Below are 26,740 nucleotides of genomic sequence, written 5' to 3'. Positions count from 1 at the left end.
GCTTCAGTTTAGTTTATGGTTTTCTCAGACAGGTTTCAGACAGCATTAAATACTGAGCTCACAGAGCGGCAGAACTGCTCTGGAATATAAAGCAGAAATATACCAGCAGAGTTCATGTGGATAATAAATAATAAACCCTCAGAGCAGGAGTGTGTGTGTGCTTTATATCAAGAGTAGGAGTAGCTCTTCCATTTAAGGGGGAAATGGTCTGAATTATGAAGTAAAACCTGCTTTATAGCTTCAGATGTAAATACAACTCTGGAAAAATGAAGAGATCACTTCAGTTTCTGAATCAGTTTCTCTGATTTTGCTATTTATAGGTTTATGTTTGAGTAAAATGAACATTGTTGTTTTATTCTATAAACTACAGACAACATTTCTCCCGAATTACAAATAAAAATATTCTCATTTAGAGCATTTATTTACATTTGAAACATGATTTCATATTCATAAAGTTTTAAGAGTTCAGAAATCAATATTTGGTGGAATAACCCTGGTGTTTTTTTTATCACAGTTTTCATGCATCTTGGCATCATGTTCTCCTCCACCAGTCTTACACGCTGCTTTTGGATAACTTTATGCTGCTTCACTCCTGGTGCAAAAATTCAAGCAGTTCAGCTTGGTTTGTAAGTGGTCTATTTTTTTTTTTTCCAGAGCTGTAACTTGTAGCTCAATCATATAGGACACATATATGTAATTGTATAATAATTGTATATGTAGTCCATTTCTTTCCATACTTTACTATTATAGTTATATTTAATATTTATTTAATATCTATTAATATATATATTTCTAAAAAAGGGTTTTATTCTACTGACATTTTTTTTTACTAACTTAGGAGTTAGATGTGTCATGAAATCTGCCAGATAAATAAAAGACAATTTCAGTAGAAAAAAAATGGTTAAAACTAGTTTAAAAAAAAAAGTTAAAACAAGGTAATAAGTTATCATTATAATTATGATAATTTATATCCCTTATTTAATTGCATTTGCCTTTTTGCAGTTTTATGATGCATTTCTATATTACTTACTTTTTTATTTTATATATATATATATATATATTTTTTTTTAATTATGTCTTATTTTTAACTGCCAATTACTGAACTTTACTTAATAATCTTAATTGGTTTCATTTACTTTTTTTTTTTTTGCAAACTTTTACTGTTGTTCTGTTCATCTGTCTGTCTGTATATATATATATATATATATATATAAAGCTTTTTATTATATTATTATTGTTGTGCTGGTACAGTGAGTGGATCAGACAGTGCAGCAGTGCTGTTGGAGTTTTTAAACACTGTATTCACTCAGTGTCTAAAGTTGAATATCTACCTCACCCATAATTGAACAAGACAAGATTATATTTTAGGAGTAATACAGTAAGAATAAACACAGAATAAACACAGATTTAATCTTCTGAAAGTTGGAAATTGTTGTTTTTTTATTCAAATGCATTTTGTTGATACAAACGACTAAGAACCAGCTTAACAAATTCAATTACTATATATATTACACGCCTTTCAAAAAACACATAGAAAAAATCTCTCTAAAAATGACAACAGTAAGAAAGTCTATATACAAAAATTCACATATAAACAGCTCTCTGCTGGAGAGAGACGCAGACACCAGGCCACAGGTTTCAGTATCGGATCAGACGCAGTCAGACATTATATAGTGTATTTAAGAAAATTAGAATGGCTGTAATAAACCATTTATTAACACAGCAGTAGTGTATAAAATGTAGTTAAATAGTAGTTAAAAATCCAGAAGCAGAAGAGATCTCAAATATTACAGGAAACAGATTGGGGCCAACCAATCACCAAGCTAAAGCTCTGTTAAGGGGTGGGACAAAATATTGATATCGCAATATATTGTATCATATTTGTTTGACATCGAATATGGATTTTTTTTAAAGAAAAAAATTGGCTCTAAATTCTCTAAGACTCGCCCCCAATTAGATTTACTGAAATTACTGGTTGTTAATTTATTTAAGAGTATTTTATCCTCTTCAGTAACAAAGACGCCCCCAGTATTGTTAGTGTTGCTCCTCTACTTTATCAGTTATTGTATTTTACAGTAGATGTGCAAAGCAATTCATATCTGTAAAAAAGTGAATAAAAAATCTTCCCACATGAAAAAAGAACTTCAGTAGCAATACATAAAGGTTAATAGTTCCAGTTCTTCAACATGAGTAGACTGCAGAACGTGTCCAGGTAGAGCATTTTTTTTTATCAAAACAGAAACCAGCTGAGTTCAATCCTTCATATGAATATTTGCATGTATCTGTCCAGTGGATTTACCACCGTAATATCCTTCATCCATGGTAATGGGGAACTTGTCCAGGTTTATTTGGCTCAAATGTCAATTCCAGGCCTAAAGACAACCCACTAAGAGTGGGAATTTCCAAGGACAGATAAAGTTCTGCAACACAAGTGCTAGTCAAACGGCAATCGCTCAACACCAATCGCCAAACGCCAAGCGCCTAATGGTGACTGGCAAATGTCAAAAGCCCAACGACAATCGTCAGATGTCTAGTGTTTAAAGACAATCGCCAAACATCAAGCGTTCAACAACAAACGCCAAGTGTCCAACAGAAATTGTCAAACATCTAGCGTCCAACGACAATTGCCAGATGTCAAGCGTCCATCGACAATCGTCAAACACTAAGCGTCCAAGACAATCGGCAAACGCCAAGCGCCCAACGACAATCGCCAAACGCCAAGTGTCTAACAGAAATTGTCAAACGTCTAGCGTCCAACGACAATCGTCAAACACTAAGCGTCCAAGACAATCGCCAAATGCCCAGTGCCCAACGACAATCACCAAACACCAAGCATCCAACAAGCTTCGCTAAACGCTAAGCATCCAACGAGCTTCGCTAAACGCTAAGCATTCAACAACCATCGCCAAACGCTAAGCATCCAACGACCATCGCTAAACCCTAAGCATCCAACGAGCTTCGCTAAACGCTAAGCATCCAACGACCATCGGCAAATGCTAAGCATCCAACGACCATCGCCAAAAATCAAGTGTTCAACGACAATCGCCAAATGCTAAGCATACAACGACCATCGCCAAACGCCAAGCATCCAACGACCATTGGCAAATGTCAAGCTTTAGCGACAATCGCCAAACATCAAGTGTTTAACGACAATTACCAAACCTCAAGCGCCCAAAGACAATGACCGTCAAATGTCCAATGCCAATCGCCAAACGTCAAGCACCCAACGCCAATCGCCAAACAAGCTCAAACAGCTTTTCTAGAGCGTCCCAACGTCCTGTACCAGGGCAGTGTGCAATCAACAACCTGGCTCAACTCGGCGTCATGCGTCTGGTTTGGTTCTCGCTGGGTAACATTCCTCTTCTACAGTGCTGCTGTTGACTCTTTTCAGTCCGTAGAGAAAAGCAGAGATTTGAAAAAGGCACTCAGAGGAATGAGGAAGAGTCTGGTTCACCTCATTCCTTCTTCTTCTCTCTACACTATAGTTCCAGGTTTAGAGTCTTCGTGCCAATAAAGAGTCTGATCCTCAGAGTCGAAACTGTCCACAGGGCTGCTCATGTGCGTGTCCGCTTGACTCACGTCCACGTACGACCTGAAACAGAACAAAACGTGAGAAATCAGGCGTCAGTTCATCAAGTTCTGACTCAACTACTCAATTTACAGTGAGCGTTTGCTTTTGTTTAACACTTTATACGAAAAGGTACCTAGATAAAGGCTTTATAACACGTTTATAAGCAGTGAATAATGCATATATAAAGTGATACTCCAACTATGTTTCATGATATTGTGATATTCTTGAAAGCAGTCTTTATTCTGTATTGTTTGTTTTGCTATTTACTGTATTTATTTTAATTGTTTGTTTGCAGTTTGTTTAATTTTGTGGTAGATTTTGGTTGTTACATTATTTTATTTTTGTTAAATTTTCTAATCTGATAAACAGATTTTTGTAGATGTTTGAAAATATTATATTTATACTAAATAAAATGTATGTGTTTATTTTGTTGCAGTATTGTATTTATATTAAATATAAATAATGATTGTGGTCATCAAAAAAATGACCATGAAATATCAAAATATATTATTTTAAGGCCGTATCATCCACCCCTCATAATAAATATTAAAGTACTGCTTTATAAATACATTGTTCAGTGCTTATGAATGTGTTATAAAGCTTCTATGTATGTAGCCTTCATATAAAGTGTTACTGAACGTTTTAACCCCAGGTTGTCTGAATTATATTTTAATTGTATCATGAAAGTGAGTGAGTATATTGAGTATTTTTACTGCTGCATTTCTACAAATGTGGAGAGATTTAGTAAATCTGATAAAGTTATGGTAAATTGTAAATTGCATAGAACATACAACCTATAGCATTTAAATTGTGTAAATAATCAGAAACTGCGCTATAAAATATAAAGAAATGTCATATTTAAGACTGTTTGCTCTAGTCCCGGGTCCTGTAGTACCATTACCCTGCATTCATTTTTGGTATTTTCATTTACAGCATTTGAGCTGTCCATTGAATAACCAACCATATATTAACCATTTCTCCCTTTTGGGAGAAATACGTAATTTTCTTTACAATTGTTTTAGGTTTCTTTTTATGAGCAACAGAAACTCTATGATGTTTAGGGTTAAGATACTACAGGACCGGGACTGACCTAAATAATCAATTTAAATGAACTTCAATTTGCTTACAGTTCAGACTACAGCAGCAGTTTGCATATATACTCATATACATATACTCATATATACAGCTCTGGAAAAAATAAAGAATAAGAGACCACTTTACTTAAAAATGTTGAGTTTCTTTGATTTTACCAAATTAAAAACCTCTGGAATATAATCAAGAGGAAGATGGATGATCACAAACCATCAAACCACCAAACTGAACTGCTTGAATTTTTACACCAGGAGTAAAGCAGCATAAAGTTATCCAAAAGCAGTGTGTAAGACTGGTGGAGGAGAACATGATGACAAGATGCATGATAAAAACTGGGATTAAAAAACCAACCAGGATTATTCCACCAAATATTGATTTCTGAACTCTTAAAACTTTATGAATATGAACTAATTTCTCATTTTCTGCAAATAAATGCTCTAAACGACAATATTTTTATTTGTAATTTGGGAGAAATGTTGTCTGTAGTTTATAGAATAAAACAACAATGTTCATTTTACTCAAACATAAACCTATAAATAGCAAAATCAGAGAAACTGATTCAGAAACTGAAGTGATCTCATTTTCTTTTCCAGAGCTGTATATATATATATATATATATATATATATATATATATATATATATATATATATATATATATATTAATATACTCACTCGGCTGAATAGCTCAGGGTTTTGTTCAACACAGGGTTAAAACGTTGGCACAAAAATATATATATATATATAAAACTCCACACAGCAATGAAAACAACAAACAAAAATAACAAAACACACAGAGCATTGGTCACATGTTCACACTCAGACATTTTTCATCCCTTTAAGCTTTTTTCTTTCCACACCAAAACACACAGAAACCATCCCACCACCAGGAAGCAGAGTGTTGTGAGTGAGACGGGTTGATTGTGCACCTGGTTGTTAGACAGTCAGTGGGAGTTTTTAAGGGTTTGATATGCAGCTCACCACATTCTTTAGTGCTGCGAGTCTCGCACTAGCACTGAGTGAAATAATAGTCCTGGTCATAACCACTGGCAACAGCACCAGGCATGTCTAAAGGTCCTGGAGCTGGGCCTCTCCTAGCAAACCCAGGGGGAGGAGCTCTGTCCGTGAGAAGCCCTGGGGCTGGAGCTAGCAGGCGGGGGTCACGGCTGGTGTGAGAGGGATGGTGGTTAGTCAGATAAAGCAGGTAGATAACTGTTTTTATACGTGTTTATGTACTAGTGCATCATTAAAAATGTACTTTATTTCAGTAATTCAGTTCAAAATGTAAAACTCATATATTATATAGATGTATTAAACACACAGAGTGATCTATTTTAAGCGTTTATTTATTTTATTGTTGTTGATTATGGCTTACAGCCAATGAAAACCCAAAAATCAGTGTCTCTGAAAATTAGAATATTAAATAAAAAAGGCCAATTTGTATTTTTGGCAGTGTGGGCAGTGTGCCAAATCCTGCTGGAAAATTAAATCTGAAATCTGCATCTCTAAAAAAGTTATCAGTAGCAGAGGGAAGCTGTAAGATATGAAGTGCTGTAAGATTTTGTGGGAAAACAAAAAACTGCACTGACTTTAGACTTGATAATAAAACACAGTGGATCAACACCAGCAGATGACAGACATGTCTCTCCAAACCATCACTGATCATCAGTAAATTTTACATTTCATTTAAAGGAAATCAAAGGAGCAGAGTCTGGAGGAAGAGTGGAGAGACACACAGTCCAAACTGCTCGAGGTCTAGTGTGAAGTTTCCACCAATCAGTGATGGTTTGGAGAGACATGTCTGTCATCTGCTGGTGTTGATCCACTGTGTTTTATTATCAAGTCTAAAGTCAGTGCAGTTTAGTTTTCCCACAAAATCTTACAGCACTTCATATCTTACAGCTTCCCTCTGCTACTGACAACTTTTATAGAGATGCAGATTTCATTTTCCAGCAGGACTTCTTGGCACACTGCCCACACTGCAAAACAAAAGTACCAATTGGTCTTATATATTATTCTAAGACACTGATTTTGGGGTTTTCATTGGCTGTAAGCCATAATCATCAACAATAAAAGAATTAAACACTTAAAATAGATCACTCTGTAAGTGTGTAATACATCTATATAATATATAATATATGAGTTTCACATATTGAACTGAATTACTGAAATAAAGTTAACTTAAACTTTCAATCATATTCTAATTTTTTGAGATTTGGCAGGGTTGGGCAATATGACAAGGTTTAATGATTTAGCTTTTTTATATCCCTTTGTCTTCAATCTATATACCATATTTATGAAATATTATGAATTTAAAAGCTTAAAACCTGGATAGGGGACACCACAAACTGAAAAAAAAAAGTCTAAATACTGCGGTTTACTAATAAAAACAGAAATGTAAATCAGTGATGAAACAGGATACTATTTTAGTGATCTACAGTATATGCGAGCCATCAACCACACACCATGCAGCTTGATTTAGGGTGATTTAGTGTGCCTTTGCTATCATAACAGTGGGAAAAGTACAACTCGCATGGCTTAAAACCCGCAAACGACACGTACTAGTAGTTGTAAAGGTGGGATCTCCTAACCTTTTTCTCACACAACTAAATTTGTTTCTAACAATTGATTTTTGAATTATAAACAACTTTAAACTTAAAATTCTACTGCTTTACAAAACCACAAAATACTAGGTGCGAAACGATTACTCGACTAAATCGAGTTACTCGATCACAAAACATATCAAACTATTTTTTGTGACTCGACGAATCGTTTATTTATTTTAAACTGCGCTGACTACTTGTATTGTGGCACAATGCTCTTAACGTTACGTCATCTATGCACAGTAAGAAGGAGGGGGTTTTTAGTTGAGAAGCAGGAATATGGAAGCATTAAGTGAAAAAAACATTATTATTAAGTGAAATGTCTTGTATTTTTTTTTATTATTTTTTTGCTCTTTAATCAAGCAAATACGCTTTATCCGACTACATGATTAATCAAATAGATATTTTTAGTAGAGTACACGATTACAAAAATAAAAATCGATAGCTGCAGCCCTAAAAATAAAATATATTGTGATACAAGTGCACATGAAAGTTCTTCGTTTGTCATATTGCCCATCCTTAAAGGAGAACTTTGGTGTAAAATGGACTTTTGTTGTAGTAAAACATGATAAAGAGTACTTTAGCTTTGTTGAACAGCACAACTCCGCTCTCCCGCAGCTTTCTAAGATCCAGTAATTTTGTGGTTTTCCCCAGCACTATATTGGGGCACATTTTGCCTTAATAAATAAAATTTATTTATTACCTATATATACATAGACTCTGCATAGTGTTGGCTGCTAATGCTTCCTTTTCAAATGGTCAGGGCTTTCCTGATTCTAGCAATTAATGAGGTGTGGAGCTTCTTTGAGCTGGACAAAAAAAGTGTAAAAAACGATTTATTGAGGCAAATTATGCCCCAATATGGCCGTTTTACAGAGTTTTGGGCAAAAAGCACACAATTTCTGTATCTCAGAAAGCCGTGGGAGAGCGGAGGTGAGCTATTCAACAAAGGTAAGTCCTTTTATCATGTTTTACTACAACAAAAGTCCAATTTAACACCAGAGTTTTATTAATGTGTATTCTTTCTCTCTTCAAACACGACCCAGAACATTTGAGCTGCAGACAAATACACCGGCTACGCTGTCTGGAGAAACACAGAGACACTTAGAATAAAGCCATGCAGTTACATTTTCACAGGTTACAGTAACACAGACCACTCTACACCAAACTGGAGCCAAAGCACACCAAACGCTGAGGGAGGATCACGGCTACCACACCTTTACTTACTATCAGGGGCTACACTTAGCAAAGGAAGCTTTATTAAGCTTTTGAGTTCGGGAGCCACCAGAGGGATGCAGGACAGAGCCCGACTCATCCTCCCGACAGCAGAAAGAGGAGGATGGAGGAAGAAAGGAGGAGGAGGAGGATAAGGAGGAGGAAGTGGAGGAGGAGGAAGTAGGGGAGGAAGCAGTTAAGTGAGGGAAAAAGGGAGGAGGAGGAGAAGAGTAGTGCCAGGAGGGATTAGGTTTAGGGTGTGGTCTGGAGACATGTCTATACCAGAGAGAGAGAAAAAAAAAGAGAGAGAGAGAGAGAGATGGAGAGAGGTATTTGAGAGAGCACAGTGTGAGGGCAGGCTTTGTGAAGAGTTAAAAAACCCTAAAACCTTAAATAAGCTATTTATTACAAAAGTATTAAAAAGCCTATAAAACCTGTATTTAAAAGCCTATAGAAATAAACCTGTGAATAAGGCAACATTCACAAGGACGTTTCCATCAAAACCTCACCTAGTTTCACTAAATTCAATTTCAAGAACAATGAGATTATTGACTAAAAGACTAAAGTTATGAATATATAATATAAATATGAAGATATGGAGTGTAAATATGAAGATTAATCCTGTAAAAACGGACCAAAAACTAGGTCTGTCACAATAAGAATTTTTAGTGGACGATATATTGTCACAGAAATTATCGCAATACACGATATTTTTTGTCAATTTAAGGCTATTAAATGCCACTGACATAATGATAACAGAATAGCATAAAAAAGCAATCATACACTTTTTAAAGACAATCAAATTTAAATTAATAATTTATTATAATTACTTAGGAAATAAGAAAACTTTAGTCCACACTGTGTAAATATTATTCACTGTTATATGTGTGAACAAACATACAAATAAACATATCACAACGATATCACAGTTATAAAGTATCATTGAGGTCATGTTTATTTATTGTACGATAAATCGATATTGCAATTATTGTGACAGGTCTACCAAAAACAAAACAGAAATGACCTTTTTTTAACTGTATTTTGTGTTTTATCTATTATAAAAGTACATTTCAGGTACGAAGAAAATGCTTAAAGGAGCAACTGAATTATATAAATCATCATATGAAGTTTCCTTTTTTCAAGATACAAGTTTACTGCATGTTAATGCTGCTAGAACTAGGGGTGGGTGATATGGTCCTAAAATAAAATGCAAAAAAATATATATTTGAGGGTATTTTTGCAATTATTATTGCAATAGTGATATTCTTGGTGATAGGACAAAACATTAAATAAAAAATATATAATAATAAAAAAAATACACTACTGCAAGTAAATTTTATTGCAATATTATTGTGTACGATATGATATGACACACACATTGAGATTTTAATAGATTTTAACTATTCCTTTATCCAGGACTGAAGAAAATAAATGATAATGGACAGATATATTAGTCTCTAGTCTGTAGTAGATCCTTAAAGTGATTTTTCCTTTTGCTACAAACAGCAAAAAAGTTGGCCCTAAAAAGTAATCTAAATGTTTCAGGGTACACAAATAAATATGTATATGTATACGCATATATGTATGTACATATACATACATATACATATATACATAATATGATAAATTGCAATACTACAAGCAAGGAGATGTATTGCAATTGATTGTTTTAAATTACAAGTACACAAATTTATAAAATCTGAAAATAGAAAAATGAACAGTGGGATCTAGCATCATAAATAAACCACTTTCTGAAATCAATCCTTACTAATCTTTATCTAAAATAATACTTACAAATGTTGTGTTTTTGAAAAGCGATACAGTATGTCAAAATAAAATACTAAAATAATAGTATTTTAAATATATTGATATTCTCTTACATTCTCCCAACATGTAGAGTAAATATTATGCTCTGCTACAATGTCTGAAATGATGCTATATCAAAATTCAATATTAAAATACTCATTAATGTAGAGTACAGTGATTATCTCATTTAAGCTGCACATCATAATCCAATTATACTGCATTTATATATACATTACTCTCTGTATTAAAAGTGTTAATATCCTTATTGTCGATGTATGATATGAAAATATATCTTGATACGGTAAAATATGGATATATAGTGCAGCTTTAATTAGACACATCATGTGAGGCTGGTTTTCATGTTTAAAGAAGTATAAACTCATGGGTCAGGTGTCGTATGTTTGTTTAAGCCTGGCACTATGTCTTTACTTTATATTTATTTATTTTTGATGGTCATTAAAACGTCCTTGTGAATGAAGCCCGAGCAGCAGCGGTTCAGCAGTTCAGTACCCAACCCAGCATTCTCCTTCCTATTCAGCGCTGCTGGATCTGCCTGCCAGCTGCTGAGAGGGATTATATAACATCACCGAGCGACAGGTGAGGAAAGGGCAGCGATGCTCACCTGCTGTGAGCCGGGTGGCTGTACTGCACCGAGCCGTAACCGTACGGCTGCTGGGGGGGCGGAGCCATGCTGTACTCAGACAGACCCACCGCCAGGTGACTGCGCCAGGTACTCCCACTGCAGCCGGAGGACACTGGAAACAAGAGAGATGCAGTTTATTATTAATAGATAGATAGATACATGGATAAATAAAAAGAGAGAGAAAGAGAGAAAGAGAGAGATTTTAAATATAACAATGTTTTCTCTCTCTAATCTGTAATTTTATTTATTCTATTATTATTTTAATATAAGATAAAAGAAAGATAGAAGATATAGAAGATATAGAAATAGAAAAATAGATGTAGATAGAGATATATAGAGACATACAGACAGAAAGAGAGACAGACAGAAGAGAGACAGAAAAATAGATAAAGAGACAGAGATATAGAGAAAGACAGTGATGGATGGATGGAATATATATAGAGAGACAGAGAAATAGATATACAGAAAGACAGAGAGACAGACAAGACAGATAGATAGAAGAGTGAGAGAACGAGAAAGAGAGAGACAGAGAGAAAGACAGACAGATAGATATAGAGAGACAGACAGACAGACAGACAGACAAGTAGATAGTTCTACATACATAGATAAACAGATGTTACAAAAGAAAGATAAGATAGATGATACAGACAGACAGAGAGACAGATACAGACAGACAGAGAGACAGATACAGACAGACAGAGAGACAGATACAGACAGACAGAAAAAGATACAGACAGACAGAGAGACAGATATAGACAGACAGAGAGACAGATACAGACAGACAGAGAGACAGATACAGACAGACAGAAAAAGATACAGACAGATAGATAGAAATAGAGACAGACAGAAAGATAGAAATAGAGACAGAGAGATAGACAGAAATAGAGACAGAGAGATAGACAGAAATAGAGACAGAGAGATAGACAGAAATAGAGACGGATGGATAGACAGAAATAGAGACGGATGGATGGACGGATGGATGGACGGACGGACGGACGGAATAGAGAGAGAGACATACATATATGATAAGATAGATGATGCAGATTTGCAAATATGTAAATAGTGGACAATAAATGAAAAAATTAAAAATAGTAGTACAGAATGGGGTACAATAAATATAAATAGGGTATTTCTATTGGAGTGAACACAATACAAAGTGTCAGAATAAAAAAAATACTGTTTAATTATTATTTTATTATAGTATTATATTAATACTGTGTTTAGAAATGACTCTGAGACGTGTCAATTTCACTGTTGTGTTATTTTGAATAAAGGTGTTCATACACACACAGAACTGTGGTATGTGTTTAAAGGCGAGTTTCTCAGGCATATGTACACAGAGAACTAGCCTGACCGGTTTATTCACTGAAAGAGCTTTTATAAACTGAGACACAACACTTTTTTTTTAGATGAACAGACCAATAAAAACTATGAGGAAACACATGGAATTATCACATGACCGCTTTACACATCTCTGCTGGATTTTCTCAGTCAGTTTTATGAGGTAGAGTCTCCTGGAATTCAGGCCTTCAGTTAACAGCTGTGCTGAACTCATCAAGAGTTAATTACTTGAATTTCTCGTCTCTTAATAAAGTGTTTGAGAGCATCAGTTAAAGTAAAGTAGTGAAGAGGTAGAGTTACAGGTATACAGTGAATAGTGAATATTTGAGTAATGTTCTAATACAGATTATGAGAAACAACAACTACTCAACTAAGTTAAGCAGTCAACGCATAGACCATCAAAACATTAGAATGGTGAAACTGGCACTCATCAGGACTATAGGAAAGGAAGAATAAGAGTTCCCTCTGTTGTACAGGATAAGTTCATCAGAGTTACCAGCCGAATTTTGGTTTGTTTAACACTTTTAAGTTACTACATGATTCCTTATGTGTTCCTTTATAGTCTGGATCACTTCAGTATTCTTCAATTACACCCCTAGATGAGAAGGTGTGTCCAAACTTATGACCTCTACAGAAAGTGAATGTTTTTTTTTTTTGGAAAACAGTGAAAATTTTCTTTTTAAAATGAACTTATTATTTAGCTATAAACCTAATGGCTAAAATAAATAATAAGTTACTTTTACTTTTTTCATGTTTATTTGCTCGATTTGCTTAATCAAATTTTGTTAGGCTTGACGATGTAGAAAATCTGTGGAGTTTTAAAGCCCTGGATAAAGCTAAAGATGGGAAGTTAGATCTTGTTGAGAGCAACTGAACACATTGCTGTCAAGGAATTAAAAAAAATAAACTAGGAATATTTTAATATATGGCTGGATTTTGCTATAATTATTGTTATAGTTTCATTTAATTTGACCAGTTTTGCTTTTTGGCTTCAGATTCAAAAATGAATATATGAGCAAACTTTTTTTTTTTTTTTAGATATTGCATCACGGCTGTGATTCGGTCGTAGGCATGAGCCGAAGGCGAGATGGTAACATCAGGACCGTAAAATAATGCTAGCTTTAGGTGAAAGCTGCGCATTTTTGAGCATTTCTGCCTGTTTTTTGCTGGGTGGTGTTGGTTTTAGCTAGCCGGCTGGACTGTGGTTAGGTTAGCGTAGCTTGCTTTAGCTCAGCATTAGCTTAGCCTAGCCTGGCTGGTTAGCGTTCTGGCTGTCAGACGGCATTAGCCGAGCGATTTTCCCTCCCTTTTTTCCTCAAAAAAGACGAGTTAGCGCTGGGGGCGAGCGTGCAGCGGCTGAGCGCTAGCCTGTGCTAAGCTAACGCTGCCGCTGATGCCGTTGATAATTCTAAGCTGTCCTGTGTGTATACACCATTACTCAGCAACGCGTCAACGGAGTGACACAAGTTTAGTGTGAGAAGGCCGTAATGTTTTCACAAATATCATCATGACTAGAACACTTCTCAACCAATCAGATTGTGAGGTCGGAACTAACTGTTGTATAATATATTATAATACATCCTTGCTGAGTTCATAAACTAAGAACCCAAACACTTTAATGGTTATTTGACTGAAGCCATAGAAAAACAGACACTCTTGGTTCCAGAAACGTTCATCCTGTAATACAGCTGTTATATTACAAGCATTAAGACTATTTAAGGAACCAATAGAGTTTCTTCTATTGAATCCCTCAAAGAACGACCTTTATTTTAGGGTTCATGCACCTTTTCCAAGCTCAAATTCAAGCACTTCTCAAGCTTTTCCAGCAGATATTTATTTATACAACTGCATATAAACTCATAATAATTAATAATTTTCTAAACATTATATGTAATTTTATACAACCCTTAATTAGTTGTATATCCGTATATATATATATATATATATATATATATATATATATATATATATAGAGAGAGAGAGAGAGAGAGAGAGACAACTGATCTGGGATCTGGGTTCATCAAAAGATTTTTCACATTATCATACATAAAGGAGGGGTGAGCAAGGTGATGCAGTTTTCATGTTAGGCTACGGATTTAATTTCTCCATCTAATAAGCAGAGTATTTAGTCAAATAGCTTGTTTTTTTCAAGCATTTCCAAGAACTTTATCCACAACTCCAGCACAAATTTTAGACCTGGAAAACACAACATTACAATTCAAGCATTTTCAAGGATTTCAAGCACCAGTATGAACCTTGCCAGCGTGTCAAAAGTATTTACATTCATTACTCAAGTAGAAGTATAGATACTGGGATTTAAAATACTTTTGTAAAAGTTGAAGTATCAACTCAAAGTAAAAGTATAAAAGTACTGCTTTGAAAACGTTTTAAAGTATAAAAGTAATGTAAGGGGGAAAAATGATCTTATACACAAAATCCTATAGTGCACTAAACCTCAGAAGACTAGATGAGTAGTAAAACTTCAGAGGGATGTTATAAAAATCTTTTACAGACAGTCTCACCACACAGTAAAATAGTAAGGAGTAGAAGTAAAAAGTCATCTAAAAAATAATTACTTCACTAAATCATAGATACCCAAAAATTCTACTTAAATAAGGTAACCAAGTATTTCTACTTTGTTACTTGACACCTCTGAAACAATGTTATGTGTGATGAAATCTCAGTAGTTGTCTCAAATTTCTTTAAAATGCAACATCTTTAAAATACATCATCAGAACTCCAAATGGCTCACCTGATGAGTAAGACGTGGCGCGGTCGCTGAAGCCGTATCCGGACGGTGCGATCCTGTATGCCACGCTCTGCTGCGGTCCTCTCTCGTACTCGTACGCCGCCTGCTTGTGTCCCATGTTTCGGTTATACCAGCCTCTCAGGTGCTCAGCCACCATGGCTTTCTGCATGTGTCTGCTGGAGTTCTCGTTTCTGGACGGTGGCCGGTTCCTCGCTTGCCTCAGCGTGGCGTACGGGTTCTGGCTCAGGTTGTCCATGTCGTCCTGCCCGTAGCCCCGGCCGTACGGGTCATGGGCGGGGTACGCCGGCGTGTGGTAGGAGGGGTTTACGTTATATTGTCCCTCCATGTCGTTCTCGTAGACGTATCCTCCTCCGTTCATGTACGACTCTGGTTCCGGGTAGCAGGGGTATCCGGTAACGTAGTAGGCGGTGGTGGTGGGCCGTGCCCGTGGCTGGTAGCCGTAGCAGTGGGCGTCGTTCTGGGCGAGGTTGGGCATGCTGCCCGTGTTGGCGTAGACGTTGCCTTTCCGGCGCCGGTGGCGGTCCCGGGCCCGCGAGTGGGCGCAGTACTCCGAGCTGGACTGGCTGGTGTGTGAGGAGACGTCGTCCAGGACCTCGGTGCTGTTGCTGCGTCGGGCCGGGGGCGCGATGGTGAAGGCCGGCTCGGGGGCGTCGGTCTCTGACGGGTAGAGGGACTGGGACTCCAGGCTGCCGCTGCGCTGACGAAAGTGATGAGGGGCATCGTCCTCACATCTAAATATAAACAATTTTTACACAAAAAGTCAAAATTTGTACAATTTAAGTTAATTAAAGCAGTGCTTTCCAATCGTAGAGGTTGAGTACATCCTTTAAATATCGGATATCGACCTCGAATTCCTACATCGGTGCATCCTTATTACAAGCCCTGTGATTATAGCTTGTGTTATTAGCAAAAACATATAAAATAAATAAAATATGAAAACGTTCAAATTAGTGAATAAATCAAAACTACATTAAGCATATATTAGATCAGCAATTCTCAACTGGTGGGTCGGGACCCTAAAGTGGGCGGTATGCAGACAGCTTGCAAAAAAAAAAAAAAAAAATATATATATATATATATATATATATATATATATAAATTAGAATAAAATAAAAATATCTAAATTAGAATAAATATAAAACCAACTTAAAAGTACAAAACAAAGCAAATAATAGAAGAAATTGAATGTTTTTTCCTTTTTATAGGCAGTTAGCGTAGCCTCCCAAGCTAACAGCTATCTTATTCTATAATCTGATCTGTGCATCTGCAGCAAATGAAAATGAAACTTTGCTTTTGTCCTAAATATTAGATCAATATTTATATAATATATTAAAGAGGCAGTCTGTATTATTTTGTTTCTAAATTGAAAGCAGAAGCATTTCTGAGTGGAGATGGAATAAAATCCTTGCTAATCCTGCTAATCCTAATAATATATTCATTCTAAAAACTGGGCTGTCTGGTTTGCTTTTCACGTGAATTCTTCTTCTTCTGGCCACGTCACGCGTCTTTACGTACTTACGTCACACGTACAGCTTCTAAAAGAGGATCCGGCTCAGTTTTACTGAACGCGAGCGGCTGGTGGAGCAACGGGGACTTCAGAAGAGGAAACTCAATCACTCATAGTAAAACTAAAGTGGTGGGTACAGTACCTGAGCTGGATGCTGCTGAAGGCGTTGCGGGTGAGCTGGGGGGTGGGGGGCATGCTCCTGGAGTCGCGGGGCTGTTTGGAGGCAGGGTAATAGGGGCTACTGTGTGTGGATAAGGCATCTCTGTGGAGGTAGGGGTAAGGATCCTGGACTTCAGCGTAATTAGATCTAAAATACAGATTAAAACACTGTTTTACAAATGACAACTTTAAAGAGAGAAATGCAGAAAAGTTCAACTCTATTAGCTGGATTCAGATAGAATTTCCAAAAGTCTAAAAAAAAGAAAATTATCATCAGAACAGATTATTTATCTGTGTTTTAGTGAGCACACAACAACAAGAGCTTAGATTCTCTGCTTGAACCTGATATTGTAAAACATTGTTAACTACATAAGAGTAGAAGAAAGTCGTAATAAGCAATGTTATTGCTGTTTTTTTGTGTTTTGTTCAGAAAGTATTTTACATTCTTAAAAATTGGTTATTATTTTACAGTAGACAAAAGTAATCGTAAATTGTGTTATTCTTGGTCTATTTGGGTTTAATGAGTGTACAGTGCGTAACCTGATTGCTATTTATGTGTTTTGCTATAGGCTATATGCTTAAAAAAAAAAAAAAGTTTGTTCAGAAAGTGTTTTATATTCTTAGACATTGTTAATTATATTAGAGTAGACAGGGAGATCGGTTCTTAATACACACTGTTCTTAAGTAATAGGTCTGTGCTTCTTCAGTGTTGCAATGTTAATTAACATAATTCTGAACAGATTTCGTTCATTAAAACACTCAGTTTTAGCACTTTACTTACTTAAACAACGTTGGGTTTAATTCTGGCTCGGGCTGAAAAGGACAGTTTATTGAGCGGGTTGAGTCGGGCTCTTAAATGGAACCAGTTGAGGAAGAGCGTTAGAAGAGCCCCAACACTAAACACTTTTAAATCCAGTCTGAAAACCTTCATGTTTAAGCAGAACTACAGCTCAGTTTAAAACACTGCAGCTCTGCACACTTTAATTCTGTAACGGCTTTTTTATTCTAATTCATTTAGTTAATTTTCCTTCTTTTAAATTATTTTTATTCTAACTCATTTTGTAAATTTTTCTTCTTTTAAATTATTTTTATTTATGCTTTATTCTTATTTTATTTTTATTTCCAATTTATTGTTGTTCTTTTACATGTTTTATGTTTTTAATTTGGTTTCTCTTTGTTTTAATCATGTTTGAATAATTTATGCTTTATTCTTGTTTTATTGTTTTTTCCATTTTTATTGTTATTTATTGTTATATGTTCTTTTAATTTGACTTCTCTTTGTATTTTCTCATTTGTAAAGCACTTTGAATGATCGTTGTGTATGAAAGGTGCTATATAAATAAGCTGGCCTTGCCTTGGGCAGAACGTGCACGGGCCGGGTCGGACTGGATTTTTTGGCAGGGCCGGCTCTAGGGGGGCCATTGCCCCCCCCCAAACATTATTTTTGCCCCTATCTCACCTATTCTTATTTCCACTTTCAAATATTATACTCTCAGCCTATGTCTACATACATAACAGAGTAGTTCTATCAGTATAATTCTAATTTAACCAAGGTGGGGTATTGAAATTAATCACAATTAGATCATCTTTATTAATTTACAATCATTACGCTTTAGGCTTTAGTATAAGCTTGAAGACACATGAACCATTATATATATATATTTTTTGACCTTGTACATCAATTTTAGCCAGTATCTTTAGCTCTAGCTTAAAAAATATGACTATCAACATGCCCTCCCATTATGTTCGACTGCTCTAGCCAGAACATTCTCTCCTCCTGCAGCTCTATTTTAAACTGTAGAGTGTGAGTAAACGCTCGGTGTGATAAGAGAGCTACGTGAGGCTCAGGGAAGGAATGCAGGGTGGTTTCTTAAGTACAAGCCCCGACTGGTTTAAGAGGGGAAGGAAGGAATGAATGTAGAGAGTCAGAGAGGAGAAGATAATCCAGGGCAGGGTGCTGCTGCTGCTGGGCTGGACTCACCCGCTGGAGTCCTGCTGCTCCTCGGTGGCGGAGGTCCTGAGATCAGAGTGATAGGGACCGTCCAGGACGTCTGAATGGCGGGGAGAGTACTGAACCGAACGAGACCGCGGACGCTGCACTCCCAGAGCCTCGTCTGAAAGGGTTAAGAGAGAGGAAATGGGTTTATGTTCAAGTTTTAATGGGTTAAAATGAACGTAGAGGTGACCAAATGCATGGTTATTAAACACTATTAACACTAGGATACTATACTTTTTGCGCTGGTTTAATTTTTTTCTAAATAAACCATGTTAAATTATTCTTACCGTCTTCCAGATTCAGGCTATCAGACAGAGAGCTGAGGTCTGCTGCGTTTACGTCATCTACCACAGAAGAAAAAAAAAAAAAAACAGTAGATAAAACAAAAAAACAGTAGATATTAATATATATAGTTTATATTTAGTTATTTTCTATCAATTATATCAATTATTAAACAAAGCTTCATGAATAGAGCAATAGAAATTATTTGGAATAAAATATTTTAACAGCTCCCACTGAAAGTTAATGTTAAAGCGACAGTCTGTAAGTTTTGGGGGATTTGGCGGCCTCTCTGGTGAGAATGTGTAATTGCAGAGAGACAAAATAAAATGTTTGAGAACTTTTGAGTTACTTCATTTCTTAAAGTAATTGTTTTTCTTTCAAAATGTAGAGAACAATTACATCCAACAAACCTACCAGACCACACTCTTTAATCATACTGTTTTTAGCATGATTAGTCCTGATTAGTGCCAGTTCCATCTTTGCAATTGGGCTTGGGGTTACGTTCAAATCTCTCAAAATTATTTGGACTGATTGACTGACATTCATTTCTTAAAGTAATTGTTTTTCTTTACTTAGTTGATTAGTTCTTGCCATAATATGGATTAAAAAAACAACTGTATACCTGTAACTCAATACAACTCTACAACTGATGCTCTCAAACACTTCAAGAGGTAAAAAATGTAAGTAATTAACTCTTCATTAGTTCAGCACAGCTGTTAACTGAAAGCCTGAATTCAAAAAATCCAAATAATCTAAAATCTAAAATATATTCTGGTGTTTATTAGTTTTTCTTTATAGTTTGGGTGAGTTTAGTATTAATCTACAATGCAGAACATTTAAAATGAATGAAAAAACACTGAATCAGGATAATAATACTATTCCTTATCTAAGGAAAACTGCTGCTTTCAATTTAGTAGAAGAATTATAGGGACTGCTGCTTTAAATACATTTTATTGGAGGATTATCTCCCATATAAAGAGAAGCATATGAGGTTTGGCTTTATCAGTGATATAATAAATAATAAATATACCACTATAATTACTCATCATTAACATATACAATAAATCATAATAAGTCATTTCCGTTTAAAAAGAATTTTGGGAACATTTTGTACACTTCATACACTGAACTCACCTGAATGCATACATGCAAAAACAGTAAAGCCCCGCCCCCTCTCCTTATAACCCCGCCCACTCCCTTTTCCACCCCCGGTAACCTAAAGGCTGATTCTGGAGCAGAGCGTCAGACCAGTACAGACTTGAATCATCAGCCCCAAACTCGCCCTCAGCCTCTTAAATTAACTAATAAATTATTATATATATTATTACACTTATATAAGCTGTTTAGTTATAGAAACAGGGTTTTTTATATACCAGAGATGATGAGGGAGGCTCTCTGCGTCGGCACCTTCCCAGTCTTCACTCTGTAATCATTAATCTCGTTCTCGATTTCCTGGAATCTCTTCATGGCGTCAATGTAGTTCCTCCTCCGTTTCTTCTTCACCGTTTTACACAGTTCCGTTTCATTCGCCAGCTTCTTAGCTGCTTCCACGATCTTCTGCTGTAGAGCGAACCTGCTCTCCAAGTTCCTCAGATGAGGGTCCTGAAGGTACGGAAACGTGACGTCAGAAAAAACGTAAAAAACAAGAATTTTACAGCATTTTTTACTGTAGAATTAAAGTAAAATTACACAAAGTGTGCTAAAAGTTTGTATTTTTTGCCAGTAAAATCTGGAAATAATCAATTATCAAATTATCTTTTTTTTTTGCTAAATAATGTGCATGTTCTACCTCAATAAAATAAAAAAAATGCAATAGTTTTGTACCTCTAAATTAATCCAATACAATCTACAGAAATATACAATCTAAATTTAATCATTGCATAATATTATTTGATATTGAGAACCAAATGACTCAAAAAAAAAACAAAAAACTCTACACTCTAAAAATAAAGAATAAAATGAAGGTTCTACAAAGGCTTTTATAGGCAATGCCGTACAAGATCTAATACTGGTTCCATTAAGACGTTAAGATTTTAAAATTTCAGGTCATTTTAACCAAGAAATTTGGTTTGGTCATCTAACTTTCAATGCTTTGGATTCTTTAGTTAAATGATGTTGTGTTATATGTAACGTATACAGTAATAAAGGTGCTACAAGAGCTTATTTAAGATTTGCCACCTATTTATTAGATTAAAGGGTTAAATTGAATACTAGATCTATTAAAACTACCACAAAATAAAACATCAGCTCACAGACGCAGCCTTGTGCTGATCCACATCACCCTAGGAGTGATGAGGGGAAAGAGCACCATCTACTGTACCCACCCAAAGAGAGCAAGACCAATTGTGCTCTCACGGGGCTCTGGCAGCTGATTGCAAGCTGCATGACTGGGATTCGAACCAACGATCTTACCAATCATAGTGAAAGCGCTGTAGACCCTTTGTCCTTTTTTTTAAATGGCATACGATAAATATATCAGCAAGTATCAATTCGAAATATCTAGACATCGATACAGCTCTGGAAATAAATAAGAGAGCACTTAAAAATGATGAGTTTCTTTGATTTTACCAAATTGAAAACCTCTGGAATATAATCAAGAGGAAGATGGATGATCACCAGCCATTTTTGCACCAGGAGTAAAGCAGCATAAAGTTATTTAAAAGCAGTGTGTAAGACTGGTGGAGGAGAACATGATGCCAAGATGCATAAAAACTGTGATTAAAACCCAACCAGGGTTATTCCACCAAATATTGATTTCTGAACTCTTAAAACTTTATGAATATGAACTTATTTCTCATTTTCTGCAAATAAATGCTCTAAATTATGATATTTTTATTTGTAATTTGGGAGAAATGTTGTCTGTAGTTTATAGAATAAAACAACAATGTTCATTTTACTCAAAAATAAACCTATAAATAGCAAAATCAGAGAAACTGATTCAGAAACTGAAGTGCTCTCTTCATTTTTTTTTTACCAGAGCTGTCCTATTCCCTACTTATATAGTCACAGCATTGTGACAACTCTAGATTATTACCAGTATAAGTAATTTATATAGAAGAATTAGACGTACCGCATCGTATGGGAAGAGGTCGTCGAGTTTGAAGGCAGTTCCTACGCGTTTGCGTACGGCGGGAGGCTTCTCTCCTGACGCTAGAGGATACTCCTTAGGTAATTTTCCAGTTAATTCCTTTTAAAAGACAAACAAAAGAACATAAGTATACAATAAATGAATAAATCTCATCTTTATAAATCTACTTTTTATACAAATCTGCTCAGAAAATGAAGGAAAAATAAATGAAAAATTTAGCACTCACTGCTTCCCTCAGGCAGATCTTCTTCAGCTCATTGAGCTTCTGAGTCAGAAGATCCTGGAGGTTCTTCTCCTTCTTCTTCAGCTCTGAGATCTTCTCTTTCTTCAGTTCTTCACTCACTTCAGAATCTGCTGAACCTGAAGGCAAAAACAAACCCGAGCTCAGAGATAGGCTCATTAAAATAAAGGATCTATAACTGTTTCCACTGAGACCTGAAGAATAGAATAGAATTGTTACTGTAGAATTAATGTAAAATGAATGTCAAACCACATTTGTATGATAGAGAAGCGTGATGATTCTTTACACACTTATATATGACTTCTTAAAAGGAATAAACAAAATAAAAAGAAATAATATATCGATATCGTATTGTGATATTTGGTTTTGCTACACAGCATAGATTTTCAATTCAATGTGTTTAGATTTTAAGATTGGTGTCAGAAGTGGTTAATTTTAGTGATTTGTGTTAGATTGTTAGATCTCGCCGTTCTGATTAAATAAAAACGTAACTCAGAGTTATTTTATAACTATAAATAGGCCCGTCACAATATCTACATTATCGACTTATCATTTTAATAATCGTGATCTCGTCCACTCTGTGTTTGCACTTACAAAATGCACGTATATATATTGTGACTGTGGATGAGGCTGCAGTGATCCGATAAGCACAGAGAGACTCAGACACAGGGAGTGAAATCACTCAAAATGTACATTTTATTAGGAAAAATGCCCTCTATCAACTAGTGCTGGGCGATAAAACGTTATCGATAGTTATCGAGGAAATTATATATCGCGATAACGATAATAAGCCGGACGATAGGATTCGATAAACTTTATTTTCTATTTTCCGTTTAAGTAGCGCCCAGAACAACCCCTATAAACAATAGCAGTAAATAATCTAAAAATAACAACAAATATAAACTAGAAAAACAGTAAAACATATGTAATACATAGTTTTTATATGACCACAATTTATTAGACTAAAACTAGACTAAAATGTAACTAAAACTATTATACATTTTAATCAAAAGCCTAAAACTAAATCAAGATCACCAGTCAAAATGAACACTGTGATATACTCTTGTATTTTGCTTTACGTAGCTGCCTGCATTCAGGGAGGTGAATAATCCTTTGATTAAAAATAATGTTATTAAAAATCCAAGTGCTATTTTTTTGTTTATATATTTGTCCCCTTGTACTTGTTTTAAGGGCCATACATGTGTCACTTATGAGTAAAAAGAAATCTTTAAGTGTAACAGAAAGTGATTTGATTTATATCGTGATATATATCGATATCAGCTGATATGGAAAACTATATTGTGATAAGATTTTTTTTCCATATCGCCCAGCCCTACTATCAACACCCAAAACAAACTTAAAGAAACATAACAACGGCCCAGTGCAGCTCTAGCAGCTTAACTTATTAGGTTCTTAGGTTCACGTTGCCTCAGCCTTCCATTTACAGGGCTTTATTCCGGTTCAACGCGTTCCAGCTGGGACAGACAGGGGCTGCACGTCATGGCGTGGGGCAGACTCATTGTTCTCTTGCCTCTGCACTTCACAATGTGTCTATATACACTGAAGAACCTACTATAACCTACTTTGGGAACTTTTCAGGTTCAAAAATTAAGTGTGTGAACAGGAAAGGAAAGTTTATTGTCTAGTTTATTGCCAAGAATATCGTTTATCGTAAATAATTTCTGTGACAAAATTGTTATCATGACAGGCCTAACTCTAAAGGAATCTTCTTAAAAATTTCATTTTACATGAATTCAGCTATATACAGTATAGCTTCAAACCCTCTTTATTAAATTAAAAGGGTAAATAGAACACTAGAGATATATTGAAACTAATGTACAAAAAAAAAATCTTTAATTATGGTGATTATGTTGAATTTTGGAGAAGATCCAAGCTCAGGTGATTGTTCTTTATAGGTAAATAACTAATAATATAAGAGATAAGGGGATGGGGATTGGCTTCAAAGGCTTTTGTTAAGAAAATAAAAAGAAGAAGATGATAAAGGTGATAAAGAAGATAAAGATGATGAAGATAATGATTATTATTAAGTTGTCAGGGAGTATATTACCTGCAGAGACCAGGCTTCCAGTGCTGGCCATAATGAGCTGGTCTTTGCTCTCCACGCTGACCAGCTTGCTGATTCTGGGGGCTGCGATCTCCGTCAGGTCCATGGCGATGTCTCCCAGGCTCTTAGCCGTGGCTATTTTAGCCTGGAGGTGAAGAAAAGTGTGTTAGAGGACAGACGCTGGTGGTTACGTCAGGTTATTGAATTCTGCAGTGCTATAAAAAGTCCAGTCATTGTGTCTCAGACGGAGCGGGGGGTTCTCATCAATCAGCTGCTTAACAATTACTGCAGTTCAGCACTGAATAAAGAAATCTAAAGAACTTTGAGCTGGAAAACGTTTTTAAACAGCTTAAACCAAGCTCAAACCCAACATACACCATGCTAAGAGTGAAGAGTGTGTATACAACATAAAAGCAGGACTTAAAATTGTTCTCATTCATGGTATTTTTAAGTCAGCTGAACAAAAATAATAATAACTGCAGCATAAACTATAGCTAATGAATCACCTCAACTTATTTACATTATTAAGTTTCTGGTTAAAAGTTGTTCTAAATGAATAAATAAACACAAATACAAATTGTAGTTGAACCCTAGTTGACACCAAGCCAAGTACTCTGCACTACTGTGGTTGGTGTGGCATAGTGGATAACACCACTATCTGAAATTGGACTGTAAGTAATGTTTAAATATCCTAAACGAGTAAAACCACAATTTTAAAACAAAGCCAACATATCAGCTCCTTTATGTTAATTCAACAGAGTATCCTTGATTAGTAAACTAAGTACACAAATGACTATATATACACACTGATAAATTGATAATTTAAACAACTCTGCAAAAAATAAGAGAGCACTTAAAAATGATGAGTTTCTTTGATTTTACCAAATTAAAAACCTCTGGAATATAATCAAGAGGAAGATGGATGATCACAAGCCATCAAACCACCAAACTGAACTGCTTGAATGATTTTTTTGCACCAGGAGTAAAGCAGCATAAAGTTATCCAAAAGCAGTGTGTAAGACTGGTGGAGGAGAACATGATACCAAGATGCATGAAAAAAAAATGTGATTAAAAACCAACCAGGATTATTCCACCAAATATTGATTTCTGAACTTTTAAAACTTTTTGAATATGAACTTGTTTTCTTTGCATTATTTGAGGTCTGAATAAATGCTAATGCTAATATTAGCCGTATAGCACACTCACTTTGCTCTGTTTGCGGTCCAGGTAAAACTGGTGCTGACTGATGGCCATCGCCCAGATGGTTTTGATCAGAGAGTGGCTGGCATACCACGAGTGGATGGCCTGCCCAGACTGTCCGAAAGTACGCTTAGATGCCGCCCTCCTGTAGATTAACACACATATACACACACATTAATACACATACATATGATTTAAAAGACCCTAAAAGGGCCTAAATGAACTAAACCAGAACTAAAAAGCACTATAACACAGCAAACAGTGCGGGACCTTGCATTACAGACCGGTCAATGCTCTTTACATTATTATAATCTAATAAACATGACCAAAAAAAAAACAAAAAAAGAAAATATATATATCTCAATTATCAACCTGTACAAGATATTTCAGCAGAGCTCAGGTTGACAGCACTTGTGTTTACACATCAACTCCAGCCTCTATTACAGATCATTATTTAGTGTAGCATGGTTATCAGAACTGACCTTGAGTATGAGCAAGTACCTTCACTGCCATTACAATTATACACTTCTACATTACAATTCAATTCTTTTCTTCAAGTATCTCAGCTTGAAAGGGTGACAAAGTACAGCAGACCTGGGTATTGAACCCACAACCCTGTGACAAGCATAGCAGACCAAGGTATTGAACTTATAACTCAGTGAAAAGCTGAGTAGACCCAGACATTTAATCCACAATCGTGTGCCAAGCAGAGCAAATCTGGGTATTGAACCCACAACCCTGTGACAAAGCAGAGCAGATCAAGGTATTGGACCACATTTCTGTGATAAACAGACCAGGCCTGGGTATTAAACCCATAACCCTGTGATAAGCAGAGCATACATGGGAATTAAACCCACTACCCTGTGACAAGCAGAGCAGACCAAAGTATTGGACCCACAACCCTGTGACAAGCACAGCAGACCTGAGTACTGAACTCATAGCTTAGCGACAAGCAGAGTAGACCAAAGTATTGAACCCACAACACTGTGATAAGCTAAGCAGACCTTTGTACTGAAGTCTAAGCCCAGTGATAAGCAGAGCAGATCTGGGTACTGAACCCACAATTTCATGACAAAGTACAGCAGACCTTGGTACTGACCTGGGTACTAAACTCATAGATTGGTGACAAGCAGAGCAGACCTGGGTATTGAACCCACAACCCT

The 26,740-nt window shown here is 35.8% G+C and overlaps 1 protein-coding gene across 2 annotated transcripts in view; it reads right to left on the bottom strand.

Moving 5' to 3' along the window:
- Positions 1-1,406: 1,406 nt before the first annotated feature.
- Positions 1,407-26,740, bottom strand: part of frmd4ba (FERM domain containing 4Ba) — a 141,962-nt gene continuing 116,628 nt past the window's right edge. Inside the window, exons 13-24 of one of the 2 annotated variants that reach the window (XM_049479464.1) lie at positions 25,584-25,722; positions 24,381-24,522; positions 22,298-22,431; positions 22,054-22,170; positions 20,357-20,585; positions 18,989-19,045; positions 18,687-18,819; positions 16,689-16,853; positions 15,022-15,770; positions 10,908-11,040; positions 5,643-5,827; positions 3,488-3,592 (exon numbers count right to left, since the gene is read on the bottom strand). In XM_049479464.1, coding sequence (XP_049335421.1) covers positions 5,671-5,827; positions 10,908-11,040; positions 15,022-15,770; positions 16,689-16,853; positions 18,687-18,819; positions 18,989-19,045; positions 20,357-20,585; positions 22,054-22,170; positions 22,298-22,431; positions 24,381-24,522; positions 25,584-25,722 — 2,155 coding nt within the window. In that variant the 3' untranslated portion in view covers positions 3,488-3,592; positions 5,643-5,670. Of the gene's footprint in view, positions 3,593-5,642; positions 5,828-10,907; positions 11,041-15,021; positions 15,771-16,688; positions 16,854-18,686; positions 18,820-18,988; positions 19,046-20,356; positions 20,586-22,053; positions 22,171-22,297; positions 22,432-24,380; positions 24,523-25,583; positions 25,723-26,740 lie in introns of both variants that reach the window. The other variant, XM_022667724.2, reaches the window with a different exon arrangement.

This window comes from Astyanax mexicanus, chromosome 5 (genome assembly GCF_023375975.1).
Source record: "Astyanax mexicanus isolate ESR-SI-001 chromosome 5, AstMex3_surface, whole genome shotgun sequence".
In the NCBI taxonomy this organism is placed as follows: Eukaryota; Metazoa; Chordata; class Actinopteri; order Characiformes; family Acestrorhamphidae; genus Astyanax; species Astyanax mexicanus.
The sequence above is the reverse complement of the archived record's forward strand: the minus strand, read 5'-3'. Positions and strand labels throughout refer to the sequence as shown.